General features: G+C 46.7%; 1 protein-coding gene across 5 annotated transcripts in view; it reads left to right on the top strand.

Moving 5' to 3' along the window:
- Positions 1–21183, top strand: part of DYSF (dysferlin) — a gene marked incomplete at its 5' end in the record, with an annotated part of 133750 nt that overhangs the window by 35363 nt on the left and 77204 nt on the right. For 3 of the 5 annotated variants that reach the window (XM_081332851.1, XM_081332855.1, XM_081332854.1), the window contains 13 exons: positions 1851–1892; positions 3191–3306; positions 3416–3529; positions 4393–4570; positions 5699–5823; positions 6572–6678; positions 10709–10901; positions 11881–12036; positions 12777–12908; positions 13669–13835; positions 16395–16509; positions 17687–17792; positions 20203–20345. In XM_081332851.1, coding sequence (XP_081188977.1) covers positions 1851–1892; positions 3191–3306; positions 3416–3529; positions 4393–4570; positions 5699–5823; positions 6572–6678; positions 10709–10901; positions 11881–12036; positions 12777–12908; positions 13669–13835; positions 16395–16509; positions 17687–17792; positions 20203–20345 — 1694 coding nt within the window. The remainder of the gene's footprint in view (positions 1–1850; positions 1893–3190; positions 3307–3415; positions 3530–4392; positions 4571–5698; positions 5824–6571; positions 6679–10708; positions 10902–11880; positions 12037–12776; positions 12909–13668; positions 13836–16394; positions 16510–17686; positions 17793–20202; positions 20346–21183) is intronic. The other 2 variants (XM_081332852.1, XM_081332853.1) reach the window with 2 other exon arrangements.

The following is a 21183-nucleotide window of genomic DNA, read 5'->3' as shown; positions in this document are numbered from 1 at the left end:
CCTCAAGGGCAGCCCCATGTAGAGAGCGTTGCAGTAGTCTAACCGAGAGGTCACGAGCGCATGAGTGACCGTACGCAAGGCATCCCGGCCTAGATAGGGCCGCAACTGGCGCACCAGGCGAACCTGGGCGAAGGCCCCCCTAGTCACAGTTACTATATGATCTTCTAAAGAAAGCTGTGAGTCTAGGAGGACTCCCAAGTTGCGGGCCCTATCTACGGGGGGTAATGACTCACCCCCCATAGTAAGAGATGGAATGATCTGAGTTTCCCGAGATGCCGGAACGCACAGCCACTCAGTCTTGTCAGGGTTGAGCCGAAGCCTGTTCCTCCCCATCCAGGCATTGACTAACCAGTGGGACAGCTGGCCTCCAGAAATCGTGGCTGCTCCATCCCTGGAGGTTTTTAAGAAGAGACTGGACAGTCACATATCTGAGATGGTGTAGGTTCTCCTGCTTAAGCAGGGGGCTGGACTAGAAGACCTCCAAGGTCCCTTCCAGCTTCTCTTCTCTTCTCTTCTCTTCTCTTCTCTTCTCTTCTCTTCTCTTCTCTTCTCTTCTCTTCTCTTCTCTTCTCTTCTCTTCTCTTCTCTTCTCTTCTCTTCTCTTCTCTTCTCTTCTCTTCTCTTCTCTTCTCTTCCCTATTGCTTCTATTCTATTCTGTTCTGTTCTGTTCTATTCTGTTGTGTTCTGTTCTGTTCTATTCTATTCTATTCTATTCCCTATTCTATTCTATTATTATTATTCTATTCTATTCTATTCTATTCTATTCTATTCTATTCTATTCTATTCTATTCTATTCTATTCTATTCTATTCTATTCTATTCTATTCTATTCTATTCTATTCCAAATTCTATTCTATTCTATTCTATTCTATTCTATTCTATTCTATTCTATTCTATTCTATTCTATTCTATTCTATTCTATTCTATTCTATTCTATTCTAGCTTGCCTTCGGATGTTGTTGGTGCTTCATCACTGGAGGCTTTCAAGAAGAGACTGGACTGGCACCTGTCAGAAACGGTGTAGGGACTCCTGCTTGGGCAGGGGGTTGGACTAGATGACCTAAAGGTCCCTTCCAACTGTTATACTAATTCAGAGTCACGCCCTCTACAGTTTGGGTGCTGACTTTGGCTGGGCCAGGTCCTTCCCAAGGAGTAGGACAAAAAAGAGTGCAGAGAAGAGCAGCCAAGATGATCAGGGGACGAGAGACTAAAACCCAGGAAGAACGACTGCAGGAATTCTGTACATCTAGTCCAGGGGTAGGCAACCTCAGCTCTTTTATGACTCGTGGACTTCAACTCCCAGAATTCCTGAGCCAGCTATGCTGGCTCAGGAATTCTGGGAGTTGAAGTCCACGTCATAAAGAGGCCGCAGTTCCTCAAGCTGGCTCAGGAATTCTGGGAGTTGAAGTCCAGGAGTCATAAAAGAGCCGAGGTTGCCTACCCTTGGTCTCGTCTGACAAAGAGAAGGACTGGGGTGACGTGGTAGCATCTTCCAATATTTGAGGGGCTGCCCCAAAGAAGAGGGGGGGGTCAACCTATTCTCTAAAGATACCAGAAAGCAAGATAAGAAGCAACGGATGGAAACTTGATGTGGCAGCCTTCAAGAAGAGACTGGACAGCCTCTTGTCTGTAATGGGAGAGGGACTCCTGCTTGAGCAGGGGGTTGGACTAGAAGACCTCCAGGGTCCCTTCCAGCTCTCTCCTTCTGTACTCTGTAATTTAAGAAAGCCACCTCTTCATTTTTTCCCCGTATCTCTCAGGTGGTCCTAGCTGCCCTCTTCTTTAGCAGATGGTGCCCCACCCAAAAGGACCTCACTTTTACACTCCCCCCCTCTTTCTTTGTGCTTCAGATGAGTTTCCCGCCGCTACGAAACTCTTCCAAGCGACCGACAGTATGTCCTTAGCATGACTCTCTCTTTCCCTCCCCCTCCCCCTCCCGAGTGTTTAAAACGAATTTAAAACGAATTTAAAATCAAATTCCAGCTCTTGAATGCATGACGCACGTGGCCGCCGTTGGGAAAGGCATGGGAGTTGGGGTGAGGATTACCCAACTGGCTTTGATCCGTAATCCCGGTTTAAATCCTCAGGTGATGCGACTGTGCATGTCTAACTCTCTGAAAGAGGAGAGATGTAGGGTTAATGTTTCCGGAGGGCGGGGTGGGCGTCCTTTCCCCCTACCATCCCTCCAGCTCAATGCTTCTCAGCTTTGGCAACTGGAAGATGGGGGTGGGGTGGACTTCAACTCCCAGAATTCCCCCATCCACCATGCAGTCTCTCTTGCTTACTCAGTGTTCCTCAACCTTGGCAAGTGGAAGATGGGTGGACTTCAGCTCCCAGAATTCCCCCGTCCACCTTGCAATCTATATTTGCACAAAGACCCATCCTGCTCCATAAGTGTTTCTCAACCTTGGCAAGTGGAAGATGGGTGGACTTTGCTGGCTGGGGGATTCTGGGAGTTGAAGTCCACCCACCTTCCACTTGCCAAGGTTGAGGAACACTTATGGAGCAGGATGGGTCTTTGTGCAAATATAGCAGGCCCCTCCCCCAAATTCTAAACCTGGGTGATTGACTGCAGATTGATGTGATTTTGTTGAAGGTATCTGCAGATCATGAGAGTAATTGAGTGTTCCCACTGGTGGCCTTCTGCAGCCCTGGAGGTGGACACCTTGCTTTGATTGCTAGAAATCCAGAAGGCTGCGACCGTTGTATAGATGTGACATCATAACTGAGAAGAGACTGCGAGCATGTTCATTGTCGCCCTAGTTCAGGGGTAGGCAACCTTGGCTCTTTTATGACTGGTGGACTTCAACTCCCAGAATTCCTGAGCCAGCCATGCTGAGGGGAAAGGGAGAGGTTTCCAAGCTGAGCCATGCTGGCTCAGGAATTCTGGGAGTTGAAGTCCACGAGTCATGAGGGCGCCATAGTTCCCCCATGCTGGCTCAGGAATTCTGGGAGTTGAAGTCCACCAGTCGTGAAGGGGCCAAGGTTGCCTACCCCTGCCCTAGTTGAATGTCATGGCTTGGAAAAACCCCTGAAGGATTTCTTCTCCGTTCTACCATTTTCAGCCCAAAAGATTAAAAAAAAACCCCATCTTGTTTCAGTAGAAGAATATTTGGGTGGACTTTAAAAGGGGTTATTTCAGGTAGACAATGGTTTCCCTAGTTCCGCCTTCATGGGTCTCTTCCCGCAGTGGATGATGGTCTTGGCTTCCTGCCCACCTTTGGGCCCTGTTACATCAACCTCTATGGCAGCCCGAGGGAGTTCACTGGATTTCCTGACCCTTATGAAGAACTCAACACTGGCAAGGTGAGACAACTCTTCTGAGGCGCCCGAGAAGCAGTTGGCTTCATCCAGATGGCCAAAGAGTTGGTTTGTGAAGGGGGACCTTCTCATAGGCTCCTTCTTCTATCCCAAGGGAGAAGGTGTGGCTTATCGTGGCAGACTGCTGGTGGAACTGGAGACCAAGCTGGTAGACCATGTGGAGCAGAAGTTGGGAGACATCCCTGCTGATGACATCCTGAGGGTGGAGGTAAAGCTTTGAAGCCATCTTGTCTACGGAGGTTCTCAGTCCTCCAGGTCAGGGTTGTCCCCAAGGTGCTTTTTCAAGAGTCAAACGGACTTTCTGGGTTTTCTTGGAAGAGGTTTCACTTCCCATCCCAGAAGCTTCTTCAGCTCTGACTGGATGCTGTGGAATGGAGGGATTTGTACGCCTTGCAGACAGCCGGTCATTTGCTTCCTTGCAGAGAGTCGTTAAGAAGCCACAGACGTTTTCATCTTTTCACTGAAAGGGAGGAATGTCCTTAGAGAGACCTCAAGGGGATCATCTAGGGCAGGGATCTCCAAACCTGGCCACTTTAAGACTTGTGGACTCAAAGTCCCAGAATTCCCAGGCCAGCATGTCTGTCTGTCTGTCTGTCTGTCTGTCTGCCTGCCTGCCTGCCTGCCTGCCTGCCTGCCTGCCTGCCTGCCTGCCTGCCTGCCTGCCTGCCTGCCTATCTATCTATCTATCTATCTATCTATCTATCTATCTATCTATCTATCTATCTATCTATCTATCTATCTATCTATCTATCTATCTATCTATCTATCTATCTATCTATCTATCTATCTATCTATCATTATTTATCATTGTCTATCTTCTATCTTCTAACTATCATTACCATTATCTATCTTCTATCTACTATCTATGTTCTATCTATCTATCTATCATTATCTATCATTGTCTGTCTGTCTGTCTTTCTATTATTATTATTATCTATATCTCTCTCTCCCTCTCTCTCTCTCTCCCTCTCCCTCTCTCTCTCTCTCTCCCTCTCTCTCCCTCTCTCTCCCTCTCTCTCTCTCTCTCTCTCTCTCTCTCTCTCTCTCTCTCTCATTCCCTGTCTTTTCCAGAAATACCTGCGTCGGCGGAAGTACAGTCTTTTCGCCGCCTTCTATTCGGCCACCTTGCTGCAAGGCGTGGGTGATGCTGTCCAGTTTGAGGTCAGCATCGGCAACTACGGAAACAAGTTTGACAACACCTGCCTGCCGCTGGCGTCCACCACCCAGTTCAGCCGGGCGGTCTTTGATGGTGAGGAAGGAGCTGGGCGCCCGAGTCAGGCTGACCCCTGAACAGAACTGGAGACCTTTGACCTTTCAGCTCCTGGATGGGAGTTCTGGCTGATGGCGGCCTTTCCTTTTTAGCCTCCTAAAATCGTAAAACTGTGGATCTCTCCTGGTGCCGTTCACAGATTTGTAGAATTGTGGGGCTGGGAGGTGCCCGGAGCAACACCTAGTAGTCTAATATTTGGTAACTTGAAGATGGGTGAGCCTACACATATGAGTAAAGTGTGTGGACTTTATGAGATAAAGTCTACACACTTTACATACCTGTATAAATGAGATAAAATATTAAATTAGGGTAAAGCCATTGTAAAAGCACCACAATATGACTCTATAGAGTCACCATAGCATAGGATAAATGTTATATTTAATTTCCTGAGGGGACATTCTTGGACTATTATCGTTTGTCGACTGATGGTGTAGACCAGGGGTAGGCAACCTTGGCTCTTTTATGACTCGTGGACTTCAACGCCCAGAATTTCTGAGCCAGCCATGCTGAGGGGAAAGGGAGAGGTTTCCAAGCCGAGCCATGCTGGCTCAGGAATTCTGGGAGTTGAAGTCCACCAGTCATAAAAGAGCCAAAGTTTCCTCCATGCTGGCTCAGGAATTCTGGGAGTTGAAGTCCACGAGTCATAAAAGAACCAAGCTTGCCTACCCCTGGTGTAGATATTAAATAAATAAAAACAGGCAAGTCCTCGGCTTATGACCTCAACTGAGGCCAGGATTTCTGTCGCTCAGTTGAAACATTCGTTAAATGAGTTTTCCCCCCCATTTTACGACCTTTCTCGCCACAGTTCTGAAGGGAACCCCCTGCAGTTGTTAAGTTAGTCAAACTGCTGTTCCGTGAATTCTGGCATCCCCTCTGACTTCGCGTCTCAGAAGGTCACAAAAGGGAGACCGCAACCGTCATAGAGATGAGTCCGTGGCCCAGCCTCTGAATTTTGATCACGGGACTGTGGGAAACCGTGTTGAAACGGGTCCCAGGTCGCTATTTTCAGGTCCGCCGTGGTAACTTTGAACGGTCACTAAAGGAAGCGTCGTAAGTCGAGGACCGCCTGATGGCTGATGGAGGCCTCTCTGCCTTCTCCGTCCCCAGGCTGTCACTATTACTACCTTCCCTGGGGCAACGTGAAGCCCGTGGTGGTGCTCTCCTCCTACTGGGAAGACAGCAGCCACCGGATGGATGCCCAGAATCTCCTCGCCAGGGCGGCAGACCGGCTGGTGAGTCCTCGGGCATGGAAAGGCCAGCCTTGGAGCCCCCCACCCCCACCCCGGTTTGTTTCCGGGAGATGATTCTGCTTTTCTCTGCGGTCTCAGAGGATGGCGGTCTCGGTCAGTGAGTAGAACGAGCCGATCCCGTCCTTGTGAGCGAAGGAGCAAAGGGACGGGATCCTCGCGGAGGGACAACCTGGCTTGATGTGGGTTTATGGACGGAAGAGTGACAGCCTCTGAGGCTCAGCTGGGGGATCGGCAGCGGTCCCGAGACTCAGGAGTGCGGAAGGGCAGAGCTGGAAGGGACCCTGGAGGTCTTCTAGTCCAACCCCCTGCTCAAGCAGGAGATCCTATGCCATTTCAGACGGTCTCTTCTTGAAAACCTCCCACCATGGAGCGCCCCCGACTTCTGGAGGGAAGCCGTTCCACACGTCTGGCTTCTCTGCAGCCTAGTCCAATGTTTTGCACAGGGAGGCCTACAGAACGGGTCAGGAAAGTCAAGATGGAGGCCGTGCCAGGGTGATCAAGGCCAAGCCTGGTTTTTCCTGGGCGTCGTGGTTAATTGTCCCGCCTTTGACGGCCCAAGGGCTCTCTCGTGTTCCCACCGGGGGCTCCCGAAGGGTGCAGCGCGAGGCGCCGCCAGGTGTCCGTGTGTGCCTTCCGCTGCCCCCTGGACCATCGGGCGGGAGGGCGGCCAGGGCCGGAGACGGGCCCCTCCCTCAGCGCCGTGTGGCCTTTCGCTCTCTGCCCGGTGCAGGCTGCCAACTTGGAGCTGGTCCACCTGGCCCGCAAAGCCCAGCGCTCGGCCAGCACCTTGGACACCCTGGTGGCTCAGATGCTGGATGAGCTCATGACGGACTGCAGGTAGGCTTGTGTGTGTGTGTGTGTGTGTGTGTGTGTGTGTGTGTGTCTGTGGCCAGGCCCGGGGTGGGTGGGGGCTGCTGCTGGCTGGGTTTGCCAGGAGTTTGTTTGTTTAGCTTGGAGGGGGTCCTGGGGCCGAAGAAGGCCCTCCGTTGGGGGGGGACAGGCTGCTCCGGGGGGGCACTGAGCCAAGGCCCCCAGGTGGCAAAGGGGATGCTGGAGGCAGGTCATCAATTTCCAGGCCTGCCTCAATGCCCCCTTTGTGCGGCTGAGGGCTGGGCTGGGCTGGCAGGAAGAGCCCTCTCTCTGGCGGGGGTGTGTGTGGGTGGGTGTGTCTCCCGGCAGCCTCCCCCTCCCCAGGTTCATGGTTTGGACCCCTTCGGGTTCAAAGCCTCTGTGAAGTCATTCTCCGGATCCTTCCTTCCTTCCTTCCTTTCTTTCTTTCTTTCTTTCTTTCTTTCTTTCTTTCTTTCTTTCTTTCTTTCTTTCTTTCTTTCTTTCTTTCTTTCTTTCTTTCTTTCTTTCTTTCTTTCTTCCTTCCTTCCTTCCTTTCTCTTTTTCTTTCTTTCTTCTTTCTTCTTTCTCTTCTTTCTTTCTTTCTTTCTTTCTTTCTTTCTTTCTTTCTTTCTTTCTCCTTTTTTCTTCCTTTCTTTCTCTTTTTCTTTCTTTTTTCTTCTTTCTTTTGTTTTTCTTTCTTCTTTCTCTTTCTCTTCTTTCTTTCTTTTTCTTTCTTTTTTCTTTTCTCTCTCTCTTTTCTGTCTCTTTTTTCTGTCTCTTTCTTTCTCTTTGTGTCTTTTTCTTTCTTTCTCCTTTCTTTCTCTTTCTCTTTTTCTTTTTCTTTCTCTCTTCTTTCTTTCTTTCTTTCTTTCTTTCTTTCTTTCTTTCTTTCTTTCTTTCTTTCTTTCTTTCTTTCTTTCTTTCTTTCTTTCTTTCTTTCTTTCTTTCTTTCTTTCTTTCCTTCCTATTTTGACCTTCCCCCCCCCCATGATTTAAGTCCAAAACGGGCATGTGAAGAAATGAACAAGGAAGCATGGTCTCTGGGCATGTGCAAAATCCCACCCCCCTGTAGAGAAACGGCAGCAAATTCCAGGAATGAAAGATGGCGGTGGGAGGCAAGATGGTTGAGGCTGATGTTGCTCCAAATTAAAAGTTCCTGGGGGATTTCTCTGGACGGAGTTTGTTGAAAGAAAAATAAATAGGATGGGTTTCCACAACAGCCGAAAATAACCCAGCACAAAAATGTTATTTTGTGCTTATGTGGAAGGACAAAGTGTTTGTTTTTCCTTCCGAGGGCTGAACTGGAGACAAGCCTCCAGAGGACTAGAAGACCTCTCCGTTTGGCCAAGCAAAGGCCCTCCCTCCCTCCCCCCCCCATTAGCAGAAGGGCCAAACTCTGTTTGTCAGTCTTGGCTTGTGGCAAATGTTTCGCCTCCAAAGAGCTAATGGGGTCAGGGGTCAATATTCGGAACAGGGTTTATGGTCGACTTACGACCACGACTGAGACCCACATGTCTGTTATTAAGCGAGACACCTGTTAAGTGAGTTTTGCCTCCTTCTATGACCGCCTTTGCCACCGATGTTAAAAGAGTCCCTGCAATTATTAAGTTAGGGACACGGTTGTTAAGTGGGTCTGGCTCCCCCTCGACTTTGTCAGAAGGTTGCAAAAGGGGATCACGTGACACCCCCCCCCTCCTGGGACACAGCGACCATCATAGTAATGAGTTGGTTGCCAAGTGTCTGAATGTTGATTCCAGGGATGCTGAAATGGTCGTAAGTGTGAAAAATGGTCATAAGTCACTTTCTAAAGTGCCTTTGTAACACTGAATGGTTCTGTCCTGTCCTGTCCTATCCTATCCTATCCTATCCTATCCTATCCTATCCTATCCTATCCTTATTCTATTCTGTTCTGTTCCGTTCCGTTCCATTCTGTTCCATTCAATCTATTCTGTTCTGTTCCGTTCCGTTCCGTTCCATATTTTCTCTTCTCTTCTCTTCTCTTCTCTTCTCTTCTCTTCTCTTCTCTTCTCTTCTCTTCTCTTCTCTTCTCTTCTCTTCTCTTCTCTTCTCTTCTCTTCTCTTCTCTTCTCTTCTCTTCTCTTCTCTTCTCTTCTCTTCTCTTCTCTTCCCTTCCCTTCCCTTCCCTTCCCTTCTCTATTCTATTCTATTCTATTCTATTCTATTCTATTCTATTCTATTCTATTCTATTCTATTCTATTCTATTCTATTCTATTCTATTCTATTCTATTCTATTCTATTCTATTCTACTCTACTCTACTCTACTCTACTCTACTCTACTCTACTCTACTCTACTCTACTCTACTCTGTCCTGTCCTATTATTACTTGTAATTCTGTTCTGTTCTGCTCCATTAAGAGAGCCTTTGTCAATCAATTTTTCTTTGGAAAGCTGCAGCTTTTCTCCTCCGATATAATTTACGCTTGCAGGATGCTTAGGAAGAATCACAGACAGGAAAACTCGGGTGAAGATATTGAGCAATTTGCCCCGGGTGGGTGGGAGAGGCAGGAGAAGGAGAAACAGTCTCTTTATTCTAGTCCCTGGATTGCTTTATATATTTATTCACTGAATTTACAGGCTGCCCATCTTGCTATCAAGAGTGACTCTGGGCGGCTTACAGTGCGAATAAATAGAATGATAAAATACAATTATTGATATAAAAATCTGTTAACATTACAGGAATTAAATAGAGAAAACGGGTAATTAGGCTTACAATGCAATTAAATAGATACAGGGAGTGTTTAACTTACAACAATTCATTTAGTGACCATTCAAAGTTACAACGGCACTGAAAAAAGTGAGTTATGACCGTTTTTCACACTTACGACCGTTGCAAGGTCCCCATTGGTCACGGGATCGAAATACACACGCTGAGCAACTGACTTGCCTTTATGACGGTCTCAGGGTCCCCCTGGGGTCACGTGATGCCCTTCTGCGACCTTCCAACAAGCAAAGTCAATGGTGGGAAGCCAGACTCACTTAACGACCGTGTGACTAACTGAACGGCTGCAGTGATTCACTTAACAACTGTGGCAAGAAAGGTCATAAAATGGGTAAAACTCACATAACAGCTGTTTCGCTTAGCAATGGAAATTTTAGGCTTCAGTACGGTCGTAAGTGGAGGACTACCTGCACATAAAACACAATTTATAAATATAGAAAATAGTTAAAATTACAGGAATTAAATAGAGAAGATGGGTAATTAAATAGGAATATAAATAGGAGGAGGAAAAAGGAGGAGGAGGGAGAAGAGGAGGAAGAGGAGAAAGAGGAGGAGGAAGAGGAGGAGGAAGAAGAGGGAGGAGAAAGGAGGAGGAGGAAGAAGAGGAAAAAGGAGAAAGAGGACAAAGAGGAAGAGGAGGAGGAAGAGGAGGAGGAGGAAGAGGGAGAGGAGGAGGGAGAGGAGGAGAAAGGAGGAGGAAGAAGAGTAGAAGAGGAGGAGGAAGAAGGGAGGAGAAAGGAGGAGGAGGAAGTGGAGGAGGAAGAGCAGGAGCAGGAGAAAGAGGAGGAAGTGGAGCAGGAAGAGGAGGAGGAAGAAGAGGAAGAGGAGGAAGAAGAGGGAGGAGAAAGGAGGAGGAGGAAAAAGAGGAGGAGGGAGGAGGAGAAGAGGAAAAAGGAGAAAGGACGAAGAGGAGGAGGAGGAGGAGGAGGAGAAAGAGGAGGAGGAGGAAGAGGAAGAGGAGGAGAAAGGAGGAAGAAGAGTAGAAGAGGAGGAGGAAGAAGGGAGGAGAAAGGAGGAGGAGGAAGTGGAGGAGGAAGAGCAGGAGCAGGAGAAAGAGGAAGTGGAGCAGGAAGAGGAGGAGGAGGTTGGAGGAAGAGAAAGAGGAGGAGGAAGAGGAGGAAGAGGAGGAGGAGCGTCTGGGCAATTCTCGGGGCCTCTCCACCTCTTCCGATCTGCTGCTTTGAGTTCTTCCCCGCTCTGGCCGGGGTCAGCTTTCAGGGTGTTCATCGTGGGGGGGGGGGGATGCTCATTAGCCTAATGGGTTAGGAGGAGGCTAACCCGGCCTCCCTTCCCGCAGCCAGCCCCTGGCCGACGTCACCCAGAAGCCCAACAGCACCCACCTGGACCAGTATCTGTACCGCTTCCGGACCACCAACCTCAAGCAGATGGTCCAGGCGGCCTTGAAGATGAAGCACGAAGACTCCGACCTGCAGGCGGTTTTGGATCAGGCCGAAGACTGGCTCTCTCGGCTCACGTCCCTGGGGGAGGAGGTGAGTGCAGTTCCGGCAGCCAACGAGGAACCGGGACTTCCGCCTGTCCCGAACCCACTTAGCCGTTTTTGGGATGTCTTGGGAAAGGGGGGGCGAGCGCCACCGGCCACGTGTCCACGGAGCTTCTCCCTCATCCGGGTCCTGATTGTCCCAAAGGTGCTTTTTTCGGGCGCAAACGGGACTTTCTTGTTTTTCCTTCGAAGAGGTTTCGCTTCTCGTCCAAGAAGCTTCTTCGGGTTCTGACTGGATGGCGGGGAACGGAAGGATTTATACTGCTTGCAGAGAGCTGTTCCTTTGCCTCCTTTCAGAGGCCACTTTTTCTTTCCAAAGAAAAACAAGAAAGTCCACTTGCCTCCTGAAAAAGCGCCTTTGGGGCGATAAGCGAGGAAATGGTGGGACAGAATCATTAGAGAAATATATGAAATGAAACAGGAATGACAAAATGACAAAATGGAGGATATTTTTTAAACTATTTTAAATCGTGAAATTGAATTGTTGAATTGTCTGGAAGCGAGCTGTCCTGTTGGCCATGGCGAATTGTCCTGTAGTTGAGTTGTCCCGCGGTGAGCTGGCCTCCACAAATTGGCCGTGGCAAGCTGGCCACGGTGAATCGGCCACGGCAAGTTTGTCCCCAACCGTTCCTTGTGTGTCGTCATGCAGCCACCTGAGAGTCCAAGCAAAAGTAGCATCATCTAACCCAGGGGTCTCCAAACTTGGCCCATTGATGACTTGTGGACTTCAACTCCCAGAATTGGCTGAGGAATTCTGGGAGTTGAAGTCCACAAGTCATCAAAGGTCCAAATTTGAAGACACCTGATCTAATCCAACTTATCCCGTTTTATGAAGGAGACTCTCTTGATGGATTCCGTTAGGGCCTTTCCTGAGGCCCGGATCTACTCTGTCCCTTGATCCACTCAGCTGACAGGTCTGATTCGCCTGGCCCAAGACCCCTTCTTCCCGTTAACCCTCTCTTTGCCAGCCCCAGAACAGCCTCCCGGATGTGGTGATCTGGATGCTGCAAGGCGACCGGCGGGTGGCTTACGCCCGGCTGCCGGCCCGGGAGATCCTCTTCTCACGCAACGGAGCCAGCTGCTGTGGGAAGCACTGCGGGAAGCTCCAGACCATATTCTTAAAAGTAAGTTTCCTTGGGGCCAGGCGGGATGTTGACTTTCTAATCGGGGTGGGGAGGACATGCAGGGTAAAAGGTTCAGAACTACTTTCAGGTTAAGTAACAATTTTTCTTTTGGTCTCCAAAGCCTTTGGGGCCGACTGAATGCCTCACGCTGGATGGAGTCATGGGGCCGTCCTTGGCCTGTTTGATATTTAATTTTATTTAATTTTATTTTTTATTTATTTATTATTCATTTTATTTTATTTTATTTTTTATTTTATTTTTATTTTTTATTTTATTATTTTTATTTTTTATTTTATTTTATTTTATTTTTTATTTTATTTTATTTTATATTTTATTTTATTTTATTTTATTTTTTATTTTATTTTATTTTATTTTATTTTTTATTTTATTTTATTTTTATTTTTTATTTTATTATTTTTATTTTATTTTTTATTTATTTTATTTTATTTTTTATTTTATTTTATTTTATTTTATTTTATTCATGTAGATTTTCGGTAAAGTAGTATACTCTTAGCAAAATCAAGTCCCAGGAGTTTCTTTTTTTGGAAATGCCAACTTTCTCTTTCTTTCTTTCTTTCTTTCTTTCTTTCTTTCTTTCTTTCTTTCTTTCTTTCTTTCTTTCTTTCTTTCTTTCTTTCTCTTTCTTTCTTTCTTTCTTTCTTTCTTTCTTTCTTTCTTTCTTTCTTTCTTTCTTTCTTTCTTTCTTTCCTTCCTTCCTTCCTTCCTTCCTTCCTTCCTAGTGTCCGCAGGAAGAGGTGGCGGGTGCCAGGATCCCGGCCCAGATCCGCGTCCGTCTGTGGCTGGGGCTGGCTGTGGATGAGAAGGAGTTCAACCAGACGACGGAGGGCAGGTTGTCTGTCTTTGCTGAAACGGTGAGTCAGGTCTGACCTTCTCTAACGGAATCGGGACAGGGAAGTTCTCCAGAACTGGGTTGCTGGTTCTTTTGGGGGCACCGGCCGTGCAAGAGGAGAGGAGTGGACACCCCCTTGCATTGGAACATGAACCGGGCAGAGACCTTCCCATTCAGAAACTCAAAAGGGCTTAAATGTTCATTTCCTGATGCTCCGACTCTACTTTACACCTTTCTGCTTCTATTCCTGGAGAGAGAAACTACTACTAATACTATTTCTCCTCCTCCTCCTCCTCCTCCTCCTCCTCCTCCTCCTCCTCCTCCTCCTCCTCCTCCTCCTCCTCTGGTTCTTGTTCTTCTGGTGGCCCCAATCGTTCTTAATTAAACATTGTTCATCTGCCCATTACACTGAGTAGAATTCCACCCATCAAAGTTTCATTTTAGCTTGCACACACCAACAAGTTCATTGCTCACCTCTGAGGTCGGGTCAGGTGCAAAGAAGTTCAGAGTAGTTTCTTGACTGGTGCCTGCCTATAGACAGGGATCGTGCCAGACTAAAGCATGGTCTTCATAACCAGCAGATGCCCTGGGTGAAGGGAGGAGGCTCCGCGCTAACTCTCTTCTTGCATACCAAGGATTCCAGGCTGATTTGCCTCTCAGTTCCTCAGGAAACCCCCAAACCCCCTTCCTCTGACTTTGCAGCACGTGCCCTCTCTGGGGAGTGGGTTTGCCCATTCGCTCACCCCCAATTTCTCTCCTTTTCTCCTTCTTCCGGGTCTTAGTATGAAAACCAAACGAAGCTGGCCTTGGTAGGGAACTGGGGCACGACTGGTCTGACCTACCCCAAGTATTCGGACATCACAGGCAAGATCAAGCTGCCCAAGGACAGTTTCAAGCCTTCCACTGGTTGGGCCTGGGCCGGAGATTGGTTTGTCAGCCCTGAGAAGACGTGAGTGACGGTTGGCGGGAGGCTGAAGACTCCGGGGTCTCTTCCCATTGCTTGGGCCATCCTTGGTTAAGTCTTTCTAGCTCAGGGGAGCCGCATCCCGTCCTTCTCCCCACCACCACCTCAGGGATTCCCCCCGTGGGCCGCCGTGATGGATGATCTCATGAAGGAACCTGGTGGGCCCTGGCAACATGGAGGTGGACATTAAGAGGTAGACCCAAAAGGCAACTGGACCTTCTTGGGGTGTTTTTCCCTGAAGACGTTTCACTTCTCATCCAAGAAGCTTCTGTTCTGCCCCAGCCTACGTGAGTCCTGGTTATGCTCGCAAGGGGAAACCCCTCTTCCAAGAAGCAGGCTGGAACTGCAAGAAAAAGCAATCCCTTTTATTATTCACAGACCTGAGTCAATGTCCAAGGCAAACAAACCCAGTTCACAGAAACTCCATCCTCAACACAAACGGCTGCCTTCGACAACCAGCACCTCCCACACCTCCCCTTTTATTATTCAGCCCAGGCGTGGCTTCCTAATGCCTTCTCCTTTGCCTTTGGAGCCGCCCCATTGCCTTCTTCTGCCCTACTCACTTCTCTTCCCGGTGCTTTTGTGCATCCTGGATTTGTCCCAGCTGTGCTTCATCACTGTCCAACTCAGGGTCCCAGCACAGCTGTGTCTCAGCCTGAGCGCGAGTAGAGGGGCCGGGCTCCTCATCCGACTGTAAGCCTTGGAGCTCCTCAGAGCCTTCCTCCGACTCTGATGTCACTCCGGGCCCCTCCTCCTCCTCCTCTTCTGATTCCTCAGACTCAGCTGCCGGATCCACGGGCTGGTGAGGAATCCCAACAGCTTCTTCAGTTCTGACTGATTGGTGGGGAATGGAAGGATTTATATTCTTTGCAGTCATCTGGACGTTAGCACTCCGAAGTTGGGTTGTTAGCGCTCTGAGAGTCGTTGAGGCCTCTTGGGGGCTTATTGCTATCCTCAGAGTCACCTCAATCGGAGTGCAGATGGGTGTGGACCTGTAACAGGATTCAGCAGCCCACCTGCCTTAGAGGTCACTTTTGAAGACCCCCAAAGTCCACCTTCTGCCCAGAGAGGACCCCTGGTTTGAAAGAGAAGGCAAAGAGGTCACCAATGTCAAAACAGAGCAGCCCTCTCTGTAGAGTGGGGGGAGGGATACAGCACCACATGTTCCCCCTCTACAACAGAGTCCTTTCAACCGTCCCGAGAGGGCTCCACACCCATTTATCTTATCTGTAAGAGTCACCTCTGATTCAGGTGACTCTTACAGATAGATCCCCAAGTGGCCTCAACGACTCTCAGAAAAAGTACTAACAATTGGATAACCAGCAGGAATGCAAATCCTTCTGCCTTCCACCGTTCAGTCAGAACTGAAGAAGCAAAATGGGGGGAACCCCCCCCCAAGAAAGTCCAGTTGCCTTTTGGAAAAACGCCTTTGGGCCAACCGTGCCCTGGATGATTTGAGAATCTCCAGAGACAAAGGGGCAGAGTGGCCGGGGGCTTTGCAAAACCGGTGAATTTGTGGGATGACAGCTCTGAGGGTGGGATGCAGAAGGCCACGGGGGAAAGGGTCTGAACGTGTGAAACTCGAAGAGAACCACGTTCTGGTGGGCCGAGTGCTTGGTCATTTTTACCATTATCTGTGGACTGCTGTGCCTGGGGGTCTTTCCAGATGCCAGCCTTTTCCTTGAACCCCTGGGATGGCCTTCTCAGGTCTCTAGGTGCTGGTTCCGTTCCCCACAGTCCAGATTCCTTAGGGATCACCTTCCCCACCGTTCAGTTACCGAAAGGTGGGAAACAGGAACCTGGGTCAGAACCTGAATTAAGGGTGGCCTTTTGTATTTGGAGCGAAGAAGATGTGAGGTCCATTTGAGAACTGACGGGATGGGGTTGGGTTTTTATAAATGGTTTTTTATAAATAGTTTTAATTTTAATATGTATTAATTTTATGGGCATAATGTTTAATGGCTTTTTAATTTTTGTATTCTATTTTTATTGTGTATTGCCCTGTTCACCGCCCTGAGTCCTTCGGGAGAAGGGCGGTATACAAATTAAATTATTAAATTAAAATTAAATTAAATTAAACTTTCAGGAGTCTCAAATGTTGTGTGGCTTTAGAGTCTCATCAACGGTTGCGACTCATCCAGTTACCCAAAGAGTTGCTCTTGGCCTCACCAAGGTCATCACCTTCATCATCTGGAGAAGATCCATCCTTCAGCAACAAAATTTGGAGAAGATCCATCTTCCGGCAACAAAGGTCACGATGATGATGGCCTTGGTGATACAAGGAGGAACTTCGTTGCTGAAAGATGGGTCCACTCTGAATTTTCAGGAACGCAAGTGGCAGAAATACCTTTTTCTGGCTACCCAGTTTCTTCCTGAGTTGGCTTCTGCTGTCTCCTGCCGACCTAAGGAAGACTGAGGAACTCAACGGTGACAGGGAAGTCCTTGTCACAAGGCAACGGGTTAGGAGGGCTTCTGTTTTTAGGGTGAGAGAAAAAAGTTAAGAGAAGTCAGCGTCATTTTCTTTCCCCCCCTTACATAATTCAGGCTCCTGCATGACGTGGACGCTGGTCACATGAGCTTTGTGGAGGAGGTCTTTGAGAATCAAGTTCGGCTTCCAGGAGGCCAGTGGATCCATATGGCCGAAGCCTACACAGATGTGGTAAGCGAGGGCTTCTTTGGTGTAACAGGTGTGTGTGTGTGGAGAAATTTCCTTCTAATGGATGATGGAATTTCCTTCTCCTCAGCTTTCTTCTGACTTATAAAGGAGAACATTTGTAGCTCAGGGTTGAAATGAGGGGTCCTTGTTGCTCTCTGAGCTGGGTGGTTTTCTTGCAGACGTCCCGTGACCCAACTAGGGACCATCATCCGTGCTAGAAGTGGGAAGGAGGAGGAGGAGGACTGTGGGGTCCTTGGTGCTCTCTGAGCCTGGTTGTTTTCTTGCAGATGTTTCATGACCCAATTAGGAAACATCATCAGTGCTAGAAGGGAGAGGAGTTTCGGAAGAGGAGGAGGAGGAGGGGGAGGGGGAGCAGGAGGAAGAAGAGGAGGAGGAGGAGGAGGAGGAGGAAGAGAAGTATGGGGTCCTTGGTGCTGTCTGAGCTTGGTGGTTTTCTTGCAGATATTTCATGACCCAACTAGGGAACTTCATCAGTGCTAGAAGGGGGCAGGAGGAGGAGGAGGAGGAGGAGGACTATAGGGTCCTTGGTGCTCTCTGAGCTTGTTTTTTTTTCCTTGCAGACATTTCATTACCCCACTAGGGAACATCATCAGAAGGGAGTGAGGTGGTGGTGGTGGAGGAGGAGGAGGAAGAGGAGGAGGAGGAGGAGGAGGAGGAGAAGGAAAAGACTGTGGGGTCCTTGGTGCTCTCTGAGCTGGGTGGTTTTCTTGCGGACGTTTCATGACCCAGCTAGGGAACATCACCAATGCTAGAAGGGAGTGGAGTTTGGGAAGAGGAGGAGGGGGAGCAGGGGGAGCAGGAGGAAGACAGGAGGAGCAGGGGGAGGGGGAGGGGAGCAGGAGCAGAAGGAAGAAGGGGGGGAGGAGGAGGGGAGGAGAGACAGGAGGAGAAGAGCAGCAGGAGGAGGAGCAGGAGGAGGACTTGATGCTCTTGAGCTGGGCTGTTTTCTTGCAGATCTTTCATGACCCAAGCTAAGTCGCATCAGGGCTAGCGGCTGGTCCACTGGCTAGCCAGTCTCCAGACCAGCTACTGGCCCTGGTGCTATCACCTAGTTTGGTTAAAGAAAACGTCCGCAGGAAAACAGCCCGGCTGGGAGAGCATCCAGGACCCCTCGTTTCTTCTGGCCTGGACTTCATTGGATCCTCTTCTGTTCTTCCAGAACGGGGAGAAGATTTTGCCCAAGGAGGAAATCGAATGTCCTCTTGGATGGAAATGGGAAGACGTCGAGTGGGACACCGATCTCAACCGGGCGGTGGACGAGAAAGGTATTTGCTTTCTTTTGGGGGTGGGGGTGGGGAAAAAAGGTTGGAGAGGAAAAAAACACGTTCCTGGTCAAGTTTTCCTGGTCCCCGGAGTGTCCTGGATGTTGCCCATCAGGTAGAACATCTTTGACTGTCAGTTTTTAGAGAAATTCTTTAAAAACAAACAAGCAAACAGACACATAGAGAATAGACAAGGATGGAAAGATAACTCAAAAGCTTTGAAGGATTTACAGAAAACCCTCACTTTTGTCCGGACAAATAAATTCTTGTTTCTTGAACAAGGAAATGAGATGATGAGGAATCTTCTAGCCATTCCTATTGGGTCCTTCTTTTTTGGCTTCTCCAAAACCAGCTATAATGGGCCATAGCAGAATTTATTTCTAAAACTATAAGAAGGCGTGCTTTGGGGCTACCAAGCAAATTGCTTGCTGTTTGGCTTTCAAAAATGGTCAGCGTGGATTTTTTTCCCTTCAGGGTCCCACGACCTGGAAAATTGGGCTGAGGTCTCAACATCCTACCAAGGTCTGAATTACAGGGTCTCATTTCTCTGAAGCAGCTGGGCCTTGCAGATGTGCTGGACTTCCAATTTCAGAATTCCTTGCCCCTGTCCACAGAAACAAGGAGAGGTTCAACACATGTTTAAATACAAAAGGAGGATAGAATAGAACGGAATAGAACGGAACAGAGCGGAGTGGAACGGAATGGAACAGAACGGAATAGAATAGAATAGAATAGAATAGAATAGAATAGAATAGAATAGAATAGAATAGAATAGAATAGAATAGAATAGAATAGAATAGAAAATGGAATAGAATAGAAAATGGAATAGAATAGAATAGAACAGAAAGAATAGAATAGAATAGAATTAACTAGAATAGAATAAGAATAAGAATAAGAATAAGAATAGAATAGAATAAGAATAGAATAAGAATAGAATAGAATAAGAATAGAATAGTATAGAGAACAGAAAGAATAGAATAGAATAGAATAGAATAGAATAGAATAGAATAGAATAGAATAGAATAGAATAGAATAGAAAAGAAAATGGAATAGAATAGAAAATGGAATAGAATAGAATAGAATAGAATAGAATAGAATAGAATAGAATAGAATAGAATAGAATAGAAAGAATAGAATAGAATAGAATTAACTAGAATAGAATAAGAATAAGAATAAGAATAAGAATAGAATAGAATAAGAATAGAATAAGAATAGAATAGAATAAGAATAGAATAGTATAGAGAACAGAAAGAATAGAATAGAATAGAATAGAATAGAATAGAATAGAATAGAAAAGAAAATGGAATAGAATAGAATAGAATAGAATAGAATAGAATAGAATAGAATAGAATAGAATAGAATAGAATAATGGAATAGAATAGAATAGAATAGAATAGAATAGAATAGAATAGAATAGAATAGAATAGAAAATGGAATAGAATAGAATAGAATAGAATTACAAATAATAATAGGACAGGACAGGACAGAGTAGAATAGAATAGAATAGAATAGAATAGAATAGAATAGAATAGAATAGAATAGAATAGAACAGAAAGAATAGAATAGAATAGAATTAACTAGAATAGAATAAGAATAAGAATAAGAATAAGAATAGAATAGAATAAGAATAGAATAAGAATAGAATAGAATAAGAATAGAATAGTATAGAGAACAGAAAGAATAGAATAGAATAGAATAGAATAGAATAGAATAGAAAAGAAAATGGAATAGAATAGAATAGAATAGAATAGAATAGAATAGAATAGAATAGAATAGAATAGAATAGAATAGAATAATGGAATAGAATAGAATAGAATAGAATAGAATAGAATAGAATAGAATAGAATAGAAAATGGAATAGAATAGAATAGAATAGAATAGAATAGAATAGAATAGAATAGAATAGAATAGAATAGAATAGAATTACAAATAATAATAGGACAGGACAGAGTAGAATAGAATAGAATAGAATAGAATAGAATAGAATAGAATAGAATAGAATAGAATAGAACAGAAAGAATAGAATAGAATAGAATAGAATTAACTAGAATAGAATAAGAATAAGAATAAGAATAAGAATAGAATAGAATAGAATAGAATAGAATAGAATAGAATAGAATAGAATAGAATAGAATAATAGAATAACAGAGTTGGGAGGGACCTTGGAGGTCTTCTAGTCCAGCCCCCTGTTCAAGCAGGAGAACCTATACCATCTCAGACATGTGGCTGTCCAGTCTCCTGTTAAATATCTCCAGGGATGGAGCATCCACGATTTCTGGTGGCAAGCTGTTCCACTGGTTGATTGTCTTCACTGTCAGGAAATTTCTCCTCAATTCCAGGCTGCTTCTCTCCTTGGTCAGTTTCTAACCACAGTTCCTTCTAACATTCCAAGCTTTTCTCTCTTCTCTCCGAGGCTGGGAATACGGCATCACCCTCCCTCCAGACCACAAACTCAAGTCTTGGGTGCCAGCGGAGAAGATGTATCACACTAACCGACGTCGACGTTGGGTGAGGCTCCGCAGAAGAGACCTTGCTCAAATGGAGGCATTGAAAAAGGTAAGGATGAGGTGGACACAAACGCAAGTGAAGAAAACTGAGCCAGGCCCCATCACCTCCACGCAATCTGGAGAATAATAGAGTGGGAAGGGACCTCGGAGGTCATCTAGTCCAACCCCCTGCTCAGACAGGAAACCCCAGACCATTTCAGACAAATGGCTGTCCAGTCTCTTCTTAAAAACCTCCAGTGTTGGAGCATTCACCGCTTCTGGAGGGAGGTTGTTCCACTGGTTAATTGTCCTCACTGTCAGGAAGTTTCTCCTTAGTTCCAGGTTGCTTCTCTCCTTGATCCGTTTCCATCCGTTGTCTCTTGTTCTGCCCTCTGGTGAATTTGGAAAATAGGTGACCCCCTCCTGTTCTTTGTGGCAGCCCCTCAAATATTGGAAGACTGTAAGATCTAATGGCAAGCCATTCCACTAATTCATTGTTTTTAGTAATTGTGAGATGAATATGATTGGACTGTAGTCAACAGACGTGGACTCTTCGAATGGGATGAAGTTGTGAACAATACTTCTCTCTCTTCTCTCTTTCTCTTCTCTCTCCCCTCTCTCTCTTCTTTCTCTTCTTTCTCTCTCCTTTCTCTCCTCTCTCCTCTGTCTCTCTTCTCCCCTCTCTCCTCTGTCTCTTCTCTCTCTCTCTCTCTCTCTCTCTCTCTCTCTCCTTTCTCTCCTCTCTCTGTGTGTTTTCTCTCTCTCCTCTCTATCCCCTCTCATTTTTGTATCTTATTTTCTTATTTTTTTTTAATCCCATTTATATCCCGCCCTTCTCCGAAGACTCAGGGCGGCTTACAAGCTTAGCAGTAGCCTTCATTCTATGTATATGCCTGCTTATTAGGGCT

The sequence above is a fragment of the Vipera berus genome (genome assembly GCF_964194415.1).
Source record: "Vipera berus genome assembly, chromosome: 7".
NCBI classification, from domain to species: Eukaryota; Metazoa; Chordata; class Lepidosauria; order Squamata; family Viperidae; genus Vipera; species Vipera berus.
This window is presented reverse-complemented; position numbering and strand designations above follow the sequence as displayed.